The 12,753-nt window shown below is 33.1% G+C and overlaps 1 protein-coding gene across 1 annotated transcript; it reads left to right on the forward strand.

Annotated features, from left to right (window-relative positions):
• Positions 1-302: 302 nt before the first annotated feature.
• On the forward strand, positions 303-10,847 carry LOC105838853. The gene is made up of 4 exons (XM_028195125.2): positions 303-480; positions 5,265-5,519; positions 6,571-6,765; positions 10,098-10,847. Exons 1-3 carry the CDS (start codon positions 303-305, stop codon positions 6,729-6,731), a joined length of 594 nt encoding a protein of 197 aa, XP_028050926.2. The 3' UTR covers positions 6,732-6,765; positions 10,098-10,847.
• Positions 10,848-12,753: the final 1,906 nt, after the last annotated feature.

Below are 12,753 nucleotides of genomic sequence, written 5' to 3' on the forward strand. Positions count from 1 at the left end.
AGTTTGTCAGAAAATATCCGACTATCAAGGTACACGGCATAATTTCTTTATCAAAGTTGCATCAATGTAGAAATATCAGGGTCTACTTCTTAATTTCCGAGAAGTGGACCCTCCTTTGGAATTCATTCCTGGCCGCTACCGCAATCACGTGATCTCGTTTCATCAAAACGAGCGGGGGTTGCTCTCGCCCGGTTTCAGCTGACCGAATGCACCGAGTTGGCCGATCTCTCTCATCAGCACGCCGCAACATGTTTTTATCCGATCACGTTTCCGCATAACCCTCCCGACCTCTCGAGTCAGCAATGCGCGACAGACCGACCGGTGGTGGTGGTGGTCCGGGACCTTCGAAAGATGAAGCGACAAAATTCACCGCGACAGGGAAAACGACGTGGCGCGGCGAGGATAATACGAAACCGAAGCGAAATTTCGAACGATCGAATAATCGCGGCGAACGGGATTGGTCATTCTATAAGGAGATCGGTTGGTCATTGTGTTACTGACCCGGGGCCTGCCAATTTCGTTGCCAATTTCGTCGCCAATTTCGTCGCCAATCTCGCCGGTTTCTAACGCGGATAATCGCATTGCACAAACGCTTCGACAATTTCTATTAAGTTCTCTTAGCGGAGAGACTACAGCTGTGTTGTAGGAACGGACCGGCGCTGAGATAGAAACGTTGAATTTCCCGGAGCGAACAGCCCAGGGTTTCACATTTCGCAACATTTCCGAGCTTATAATCCTTGTCCTCGGTTTCAACAGCAGGTTAGATTATTGCTATCAATGTAGTAATGCAAAATAAGCTAAATAATATTATTACAAGAATTTCCTCTTTTTATTCTCTTTTTCCAATTACATGAAAATGTTATAGGTACAAATTCTTTACATTATCACATTTTATCACTGAAAAGTATTAACAATTATATTTTCTTTTGCAAGATATGCGAACGTTATTATATCGCGTGCAAAAACAGACCATCCTAAAAGAAATGGAAAGATTCCAACGGAAATTTTATACGTAATTTTACATTTCTAAACCCGACTGGGTACGCTGAATGCACCCGTCATCGTCCAATTTTACACGTCACTGTATCTTTCGTTCAGATTCGCTTAAAACTGTCGCGTTGAAGATCGCGAAAATCAGGAAGACTTATTAGCATAGTTCCACTAGCGCTCGCTGCACCGTCCAAGGAATATGATTTCAACTTGAATGTTGTTCATCAACCGCAACAGTTTGAGTAAGAACCACGAGAAGCGATGCTATATAAATCTTTACATGCCGTATTCTCTTTGAACCTTCACTATTCTGGAATGCAGTCTGTTAATGACATCGTTCACGTTCCCGCCACATATAGAAGAGATATCATGACTTTTGTAAAATACCACAGTCGAATTAAGACCATTTTATTTTTTAGAAAACTATTTGTGAATATATATTAAAATAAACTAACTTTGGTAATTATTCTATTATCTATTTTTATTTTTATTTGTGTTCGAATTTATTTTTATTTATTTTATATGAAACTTTACAAAATGTGAAAAATATTAAAACATGGAATTATTTTGACTCTATGTATATATATTTTTTATATATTAATCAGAGAAGCATTATGTTGCATTTTTGACCAGAATTTCGATCTTTTCCTAATGTTAAAAAAAATATATAAAAAGTAACAATTTAAATCTACAAAAATATATATCAATGTCAATAGTTAAAATATTTTAAAATTTAAAATTGTTTTTATGTACCAAAATAAAACTTTTATAATAAAGAATATGAAAATTGATCAAAGATACATCACTTTTCTCTATATTAACATGTTTTAGGGCTTTATTGTTAGACACGCTCTTTACTCAATATTAAATTTCTATAATATAAGGAATAAAAATGGGCCGCCCCCCCCCCGTAAAGAGAAGGGAAGATAATACAATACATTTCAACAGATTGATAAGGTCACGTTGATAAGGTCGGACGTAATCTATCTTGGACGCGGACGCTAATCTGCGTATGAGACTGATAGTTAGCTTAGATAATGCTGCGCACCCACATGTCGATTATAGTGGTTGTGTGAGGCAATGCGTGGAAGATGCTACTGTTTCTGATCGTCGAGATTGTCACGCGTGTACAAGCATGATGTCAAATTTGCGTGACTTTATGAAGAAAATATGAGGGCGTGGTATAATTTAGAAACTATTCGTGTACACCGTCATTTCTCGCCCTTACGACGGCAAATGGATATCCTCGTATCCGATAACTCACTGTCTCCTACAAAGCCGCTGTAATACCAAACATATTGCTTGGGGCCTCTTACTGTTGTGCTATCACTAATCTGTTGCAAGATCCTTGTTATCTATACGCTTCTAATTAGGACGGTAAGTTAAGACACATGATTACTCGCGCCGTTCGATCGAAGGAAACAAAGGATTAATTTGTTTTCTTTTTAAGTATAATCAAAAAAATTAAAATGCTTCTATCTGTCTAAAAATTATATAGAATATTATAAAATGTTATATTAAAATTTTAAAACCGTGTAGTTTTTAGGAAAATAAAAATTTAAGTTAGAATTTTATACATTGTATTTTATAAAAGATGCATCGAACGACTAATACATCACGATGTTTTTAAACTATTTTTTGGCTATTTAGAATGTTATTTTATTCTCTCCATGTAATCTTCTTTTTTTTTTAAATCTTGAATAGTCATTTTTATCATAATGTTCAATCAGATCTTCAGCTACTATTAGTTGTGTGTATAATGGAAAAATTAATAACTCAGAAAAATAAAACACTAATATTTATAACATGTACTCTATACCTCTATAAATATCATACTTTATACCTGCTATAATATCTCTAGTATATGTAGATCTTGATTTTTATTCTCATCATATCTCCTTAAGCTAATGTGGAAAAAGATTACAAACGCTAGATTAATTTTTCGCTACTGTCAATCGTTATTTAATACGTCTGCAACGATTGTTTTGAAGCTTTAAATTATCTTGCTGTTTAAAATCGAGCAACCAAGTGTACTTAACGTTAACTAAACCTGTTGTTTCGCTTTTTCGCTTTATTAAACATAATTGTCGGTAATTGTCGCCATCCATTTGCCGCTCGATCAATCAAGATCAGCACGAATATCAGCGGGGTAACAATATGAAGCAACAAATTAAATTAAGTTATGTGCAAAGGGAACATAAGCCGGATATCATTAGTGCGACGCGACGTGCTCCCCTATGGATAACACGAAATTCACGAAGCGACGTCCAGCGACGGATCGATACGGTCGTTACTAAAGCAAATGGACGGATTACGAGTCGACTGTACGAGTCTGCTGCTCTTTTTCAGGTACGAGATTGCTCGAGAGACAGCTAAATTCCTAAATCTGAAATCTACTCAGTGCACACGGTCTCATCGGGACTTTCCGCGACAAAGAGACTGCACACGCCTGCAACTGTTTCTGTAAATTAGCAAAATCGCAGAGATCGCAGCTGTTTAAAACGGTAATCAAAGCTTGATCTGCCGATTTTTATGGAAATCGGTGATTGAAACGGTCTCGCCCGTTGCATCGATCCGATCCCGTCCTCGTTGATATTGGAGAGCTCGACTTTATTTGGCGCATCGAATATGCTCGTAACGCGCGCGCGCATTCACTTTGCCTTTCCGCCGACGCGGAGGCAACGGAGTTACGGATGAGAAGGTTAAATCTCTGATATCAAGCGTATCGCGTGCTTGAATTTCATTATGGTGCGCGTTACACGTGTAACGCATTTGTAACGTAAATAGGTTATTGTTACAGCGTGCGACGCGAGCGAAATTTTCCGATAATGAAGCTAGTCGTTGCGATTTGGAAGACGACAGTGACTTATTAAACTAATAGCAATCGCGTGATTTAATTACCGTAAAAATTTAATTATCGGTTATTGGCATTTTTATCCGAACGAAATAATTGCCTCGCGTTATTTAATCAAATTCTAAAATCAGACTTATCTAATTGTAACAACTGTAATTGTGATGATTTATTCTGTGATATGAAGATTATTATTAAAGCAAATCTGCAGAGTAAATCTTTCATATAAAAAACTCGTACTTTTTCACAATAAAAATTGATTTGTACAAAGGGGATCAATATTTATAAAAATAATATTTAAAAACCATCTACTGTATTTGTAAATATTTCATTCTTATATAAACTCCCTTTTCCTATATTTTGAAGAGTTATATAAAATCTCTGTAATACTATTATTAAAATAATAAATAAATTTATTGTAAACTCCTGCCGTTATTTAATCCGTTTTCAATATCTTCAATTATTTATTTCAAAAGCTGATCTAAACTTTCTATAATGTAGAAACAAGGAAAATTTAGATCTCTTGAAAAAAATGTAGATTTAAATATATATATTGAAAAAGTTAATTTATTTTTCTTCACGTCTCGAATGGTCCATTATCGTATTCGAATATTGCCGTTGTGCGCTTCGATGCTCCGCTACGATCGCCAATGAAAGCCAACCGTTTCGAGACTTTTGGAAAAAAAAAAACTCTTCCGTAACGCAATCGATAGAGCGAAATCGATTCAACGTTGTTTCAACGAGACGGGCGTTCACATGCGTGCCCGTTCGCAATAGCGGCGTTTCATCGCTAGGAGTGTCCAATCTTATGCATAGGAAAACGATTGGTTCACGTCGTGTTTTTGTCATTCGCAGAGACCCATTTTGTACGTCCGCTAAATAATGGTGGCGAAATTCTCTCGGCAAAAATAAACGCTGGCGCGCGCTATATAAACTTTCATCAGTACCGACAAGAGTATCATTCGCAATTTAGGAATCAGTGCGAATATTGGCCACGAAATATGGCCACGAAGGTGTGTATCCGTCGGAGCTCGATATGTTCGTAATTAATAATCATTATAGTTCAACTATAGTATGTTTCTAATTCTATTTAATTTTTAATATACATAATAGTTCATAAATAATAGAGAACAAAGTTTTTTACATTTTTATAAATGTTAAAACACATTTTTTTGTTTTGAGTAAAGTATTTTCAACTTTTTTTTTCCAGTTTATATATTTTTAATATACTAATGTTTCTTTTATATATTTTCGACTTCTAAACTGATAAGCCTTTTTATTAGATCATAACTTGTTTATCACAGACCTCTCGTAATCCATAAAGTAGAAAGCTCCCACTTACAATCAGTTATAGATAAAATGCTTCTAAGTTATAAAATTCCAAACTTTGTTTCGTGCTTTGGTTTGGAGTACACGTAAATAGCAACAATTTGTCGACAGCTTATCCTGTTATTGGCTATATTGGCCCTTGCAGCGATCCAAAGTGGATTGGCAGGGCACGCTCACAGTTTCGCGCACTTTCATGGACCGGTCGTAGGGTCCGGACACGAGGTAGTTGTCCACGATAATCATGGCCATCATCATGTAGACTACGTCGCGCATCCCAAGTACGAGTTTGCGTACGGAGTCGAGGATCATCACACTGGCGATTATCATGGACAAAAAGAACACAGAGATGGTAAGCCAGATCCCTAATTTATACGTGAAAAGAACGGCTTTACTGTTAAACCAAAAAGTTTTAGCTAGATACAGATTGAAAATAATTTTATCGGACTCTTAAAATAATAGTAAAAAAAAAAACCGTTTGAATAATGCTACAAAGAAATTTTGACATTCTAGCAATCAATCTGAGCGTTTTATGCAATACTTTTGATGATCTAACTAAATTATTTTCATATCAAATTGCACATCCAAGTGGCAGACATTTACGAACACAGCATTAAAGAACCAGCACTGTAATTATAAAAGTAATGTTATTTGTAAGCAAAGAATAACTGCAGTTAATTAATCGTTGAAATCATATAAAAATTGTTACATTTATACGTGTATATATAAAATCTGTCAATTTTTCATCCTTTCATTAAAAGAAACGTAATGTTATTACTTAATATACACGACTAAACATTGTATTTCCAGTACAGTCTTTTTAACGATAGATTGAACTTCGTAAATTATATTCAGCATCAAACCTATTAAAATTTATGTTATCATGCAAAGAGTTGTTGAATTTTTTACGATGCTCGTGCAACAGCGCGGAAAATGCTGCGGTCTAAATGTTACCGAAAGTTTCTAAGAAATTTCGATAAAAGTTCGTCTGGCGGATCTTCTGGTGGCGGGGGAAGGGGGAGGGATACTCGAAAGCGCAACTCTGAATCGCAATAACCCAAGAGCGGAGAGCCGCGCGCTTAAACTTATCGCCAGAGTGTTTTTTTTTTTTATTTCGTCGTAACTCCCGTTTTTCCTTTTAATTTTTGTACAGTCGGTAGTTAAAGATAATAAATGATGGGATCAGATTACACGGCGTTGCTCTTTGACGCGCATTTTAATTACACATCGCGGCGATAGTCGCGTATTGACGTAATATGATATGCGGACGGGAGCGGTGCATAATATCGATGACACATCCGATGTGTTTAGTTCTCAACAATTAATGCGCATTTATGGGCAATAAATTCGCCGTAATATACCGATCGCGATATTTGGTGCTAGAGCGGTTTTTCGTTCGCCAGGAAAAAAGGTCGTCGGCAAGTACACCGTCAAGGAACCGGGCGGTAACATCAGGACCGTGACCTACCACGCCGATCCGCACGGAGGATTTTTTGCTCACGTCCACAACTCCGGCGGTAATAACCATCATGGCGGTACATACGGCGGTTACGGACACCATTGAAGACGTCAAGGAAACCCAAGTGTGATATATGACGGTAAAAACGCTTAACTCAGGTCACTTCTCGGTCCCGCGTTATAATTGTTAAATAAATATTTGCTGTTTCATGAATTTACGACGCACTCTGCACTCATTTTCATCACCTGCCCTGACACGAAAAATTATAGAAGTACAAAACGCGCGAAGATTTATTCATCGCACAAAATTCTTTAATTATTATTATGTTACATAACTGTAATTAAAACTTTCTCTCATTTTTTTTACTTTGCAATTTTAATTAGAGACGAGTTTTTTATATTTTAATTTTTGAAATATTAAGTGAATTTAATAAAAAGGTCCCTTTTCAAGAGAATAATTTTAATTTTTGTTGATTTTGCATTCTATTTTGTCAGTTATATTGGTATTTAAAGTTACCAAAGATGGGAAAAGTAGAATATTAGATTCATAATTTTTTTTACTTCCTTGATACAAATTTTTTTCATAAAATTTATTAAATATTCTTGCTTGATTATTCGTATATATATATAAATTTAACAATATATATATATATATTATATTTAAAAATGCGATTGCAGAAAATTTTTCAAGTTTGTTGTATATATTATAAAATTCAGTTTAATTTATGAAGTATTTATCAATTTAAAAGTTATAATTTAAAATTCGTAAATTTAATACGTTTGTTGGATTTAATTATAATTCTGTTCATATATTTTACAAGAATTTTTTCTAAAATAGGTTGATGCGTTATTGTTCACAAGACATGTATGCACGTTCTGTATTTATGATTTTTATACAACAAATATCTACTCTCTTGCAATAGCATAACTGATATACGTTACATAAAATTCCCAGCTTTTATTGATCCAAAGTGTCGATGCTATATTAATATAATATTCATGCTGGTCAATACTGCGATATACTCTTCATTAAAGTAAAGAGAGAACACAGATGTCACAGTTAGCAGAGAGATAGTATTGCCGTATTGTAAAGTGGAAAGTTTAGCACGCACAGAACTGTATAATGCAAAGCGACAATTCGGATATTTCCGTACTAAATGTACGACGTTACATAATCGTACTTCGAGTCAGTTGATTATTCATTAAATATCGTACCGGACTTGGTAAAGTCTGCTATGTTTCTCGTAAATAAAAAATCACGTAGAATAGAATAAAATATATAATACTATTTTTCACTCTTGTCGTGACATGTCTTTATTAGCTTCACTATAAATCCTATATTAACTTTCATTGCAAAAATAATGGTACAATGGATTCAGCTTAAATTTGGTTTCAACGAATATTTTTCTATTACATCTATATTTTAACTAATATAAAATAAACTCCCTGCAATTACATTAGCTATTTTAAAAATATATTTTAGGTTCTATATTTTAGCTTCTTTGGCTAAATTCTTCCTTTGCGTTTCTTTTTACGTGTCTTGCATTTTGCATGTAAGTTAAATCTGCCTCGATTTAAATATAAAGACAATTGCGAAACGTGAAATGATTATTCATAGCGTGCATAAAGAAGTATGCATTTCTCTGAAAGTGAGAAGATGTCGTTATGTAATCGCGATGTTAAAAAGTGTAAAAGCCCACCTTTGAATGAAAAACGTGGCGCTAAGCTGCCGCGACTTCTGTAAATCGCACAGACTGACCTGACACGCGGCTCGTCCGCGCTTACCACGCGACCACTTTTCCGCCTCGTCTCGTAAGGCTCAGTCTTATGTGCACGGCGGCTAACACGTCTCGTTACGCTGCCATCAACTCCGTGTGCGGCGAGCAAACAAACCTCCCTTGCGTAAGACCTCGTTAATCTTGCGACGGGGGTAACAAAGCCGTACAGGCATCCCGATGTCGTGAGGGGAATGAAAAAGACTTCTTACCGTGCACGGGGAGGGAAATGCATGACATCACCGACGTGTGTAATAAAGTAAAGCAGCCACTTCACAGCAGGTCGCATGTAAATTTTGTAATCTAAACGACGCGAAATGTCCGCCACGTCATTTCGTTTCGCCGCATTTTACGTTGTTGTTTGCAATTTCGCCGGGATTTTGCTTGGCTGGATCGTTATTCACTTTGCCAAGTACGCGAAAACACTTTTATCATTGCTTGTCAATGGCGTGATAATACGAGTATGAACAAATGCGTTACACGTAATGGCCATTTTTTAAATATGTATATATTTTGATTTATTTTAAATAGGTAAAATGCATATTTTATAGCACTGGAGATTAACAAATTTTTACGCACTAATTATCTCGTAAACTAAAATGAATTATAATGTATGCAATTAGTTTTGAGCTGATAAACATTGATGATACAATAAGATTTTTATTACTTAATGTATATATAAATGGCATTCTGATGGGCTAATATATTTTAATTTTCACGTTATAAAATTGATCACTAACCAAAAGCTTATGATTGATTTTGCTGTCAGCTCTGCGTAATTTAATTTATTAAATGAATGGCTTGGTAAGGATCAATCACCAACCAGGTGCGAGCATCCCATTGAATTGGAGAACATTCCTTCCAATGTAATTCGAAGACTTGCGAGCCTGTCAGGCGTCTGTATTTGCGGATCAAATCTACTCTACAAGAAGGGAAACAGTTTGACATTGGGATCTAAATTGCGTTTAAATCCGACACGTATAGTGAATTTTGCTTAAATAAAAGAAATAATCTCTCGATGTGAGATGTGAACAAAGTATGTTTGTCTAAAAAAAGATTTGAAGATAAAAAAAAAGCACAAAATTCATTAATAATATTTCCATACGCATGCAAAATCTGTTGATTTTTTTTATGTAAAATTTTTTAAAATTTAATTAACTTTGTATTTTATATTTTTTAGATTAAGGCTCTTCGCCAGATAAAAACACCAATAGATAATATATACTCGATATAATTTTATGTTTGCATAATATAAATATTATGTAACGTCAAATATTTTCGCAAAAATCTAATTCATTCTTCACTATTATGAAAGACCGAGATTTACATAAACAAATATGTTCTTTCATTATATTAAGTAGAAAAAACACATTTAAATGTAAATTTTGTCGAAAATGAAAAAGCAATCTATAAAATGTATTCAAAATTTATAAAAAGTTACTGCATTATTGTGCACTAATGTTATGTAGACGTGTGATGTTCCAAAATTGTAAAAATTAACTATTAACTTTTTTCAAAAAGAGAATTGTTTTGTGCTATATGTTACTCAAAGTTGTGTGAGAAAAAAAGAGAAGAAAAAAAGAAAAGAAAGTTAAAAATAAGATAAAAATTCAGGAGCCGATTTGATTGAAAATAAATCTATTATATCGTTCTTTGAAACTCTACCAATGACATTTGCCATTTATTTGCCATTACAGCAGACAGCGGTGATTCGACTTTACATCTCGCTCACGAAAATCGCCAAGAAGAGGAAAGAAGAATAAATTGAAAGTGATAATACGGCGCGGGCCACCTTAATGCGCTGAAAGGCCCTCTATATAGCTTTGATAAAGGGACTTTTCCCGTACGATTTCGCCTTTGCATTGTGATCGCGGCAATTCTGCTGCCAAGGCTCGTTACGAACCTCAAATGGTGCCAGCTCCCTCTGAAGAACACGAAAAGTTTCCGTACGTTTAAGCGAGATTTCCATTATTGAAGCATAACACTTATTTAAATTCACGAATCTGATACTTTATCCAGCTTTCCTGTAATAGGAAGTCCTTCAGGACATGAGTGAGCCAAGAAGTATAATAATCAAGGAGTACCATGCGAACATGCTGACGTATACCTGCGCTACCCTAATTTCTTTCATCGATAAATTATTAACATTCACAGTAAATTGCCTAACTTAAGAAAATGTTCTAGTTGGAAATTCTCTTAACATTTAATACGTTAAATTATTCATAAATTTACATTAGGATTTTACAAATAATCATGTGTAATTTCCATATAATTATATAAAAATTACTTTAAATCATGACAATGAAATGTGCTAATGTTAGCTGTCTACTACTCTAAATTTCATAAATTTATGTTTTTTGTTTCTAATTATATTTTGTGATTCTCTTTTGTAAATAATTTTTTAATAATATGTCATGTTTTGACACAATATACCATTAAAAATAATTCATTTTTAAATGCTTTTTAGTAATAAATATAGCCTTTTGTAATTTAAAAATATGAAGGTTATACTTAAATAAAATCCTAGAAAAAAAAGATATATCAATCAGAGGGAGATATAACAAAAATTCTATTACTATTTTTAAGACCAATAAACGAAACTCATAACAAGTGGAATGCTGATAAAAGAATCAAGTGGCATTCGTTTGCTGTCTGTCACAGTATTGTTCAGCTCTATCGTTTGATCTACGTGACTGACGATGTAACAACATTCGCCTTTTTATCTTGTGGAAAAAGCAATACTATCTATCTGACATTACAGCTCATTGAAGAGATTCACAATACACCACGATACGATATACAATATTCACACTTACAAAGCAAATTAAAAGCTCACATTTAAAAGTATCTAAGTAAGATTAGGTTTAAAAATAACAAACTTTAAAAGTTTTTATCAAGTTAGAAATTGTTTACAAAATTTTTAACACTTTTTACAACATTTTTAAAACAGTTGTCACGATAACTCATTTAGTTTTTATTCGATTGACTCACAATTTTTAGGAGATATTTCACGTTTCTCTTTTTTCTGATCTATAATCAAATAAAAATTTCAATTTTTTATTTTTTCGATGAGAAAAAGTTGTGAACAAAGAACGGAAATGCCGAATTTTTTTCCAAAACTGCCGTTTTTGCAAAAGTCAATTTTTTTAACTATTATAGGTTGAACGAAAACTACATTTGTTATATACATAAAAAATTTCTTTTAATTTTTTGTTTTAGATACCTAATGCATTAAATCTTCGTAACAATGAGTGAGTTTTTTATCACGTTCATATAGATTTGCAATTAATTGTTAAAAATATTTTTCTTAACGTTTAAAAAATTTGTAAAGAATATTTGTCAAAGAATAAATGTACTAATTACAAGTTTATAACATTCATATTTTAAATAATTTCTAAAGAAGGATAATATACCAAAAACAAAAATAGCTGAGTTGCTCATTTAACCTAACTTGCGTATTTATATTAAATTTTCAAATGCTTTTAAAAATTTATTTAAAAAAATATTTTTACTTTATATTTTCCTTTTATTGCCTAATCAAACATATTGTTCCATAAATTTTTAAGCGTTATTTTATATTGTCTTTTCACTCTTTATTTTTCAAAAATAAAGAGTTGTATAGAAAATTATTCAAATATTCGAAATATATATTCAAAAATTCAAATAATAGACTTCCACAATTACACAATTATTCGCAACATACTCTAATGATTATTTCCTTGAAATGGTCTAAATATTTCATTTAGATCATAACGTTCATCAGTAGTTTAGGTTTAGTTTAGTTGTTGCCTGCATCAGTTAGTTATGCAGTTGTAGTATTCATGAATAGTTAGCCTTCTATGTTACCTTCACTCTGTCAGATCTTTGCCCTCCATTACCTGCATTTACCGACATTTAACTATTTCATGATTCAATTTTATATTGATATGGAGAAAACACATGTAATTTAAAAGGCACCTATTGTAGACATACAAACGCAAGTATACAAAGAATAAAGTCATTTATCGATTCTATCTATGTTTTGTATAAAATTATTGAAATAAGATAAAAACAACTTATCCACTTAACGGGTTATTTATGTCAAAATGTGTAAAAATATATGTGTATGTACATTTATTTATTTATAAAAATGTAATAGAATTTGCATAAATGACTTTTTTACTATCGGCATATCTCATCAACTAAAGTTTTTCTATCTTTTACTGTTTAAACTTTAAAGTAAAATTTTATTTTTGCATTAATATATACATTAATTAAACACCCATTACAACTATAAAAAAAAGATATTCGATAGTTTTGTGACTCCACATAAACGCGTCTAATTTGTACAATTTGTAACGATTACGTCTTGAT

This window comes from Monomorium pharaonis, chromosome 7 (genome assembly GCF_013373865.1).
Source record: "Monomorium pharaonis isolate MP-MQ-018 chromosome 7, ASM1337386v2, whole genome shotgun sequence".
NCBI classification, from domain to species: Eukaryota; Metazoa; Arthropoda; class Insecta; order Hymenoptera; family Formicidae; genus Monomorium; species Monomorium pharaonis.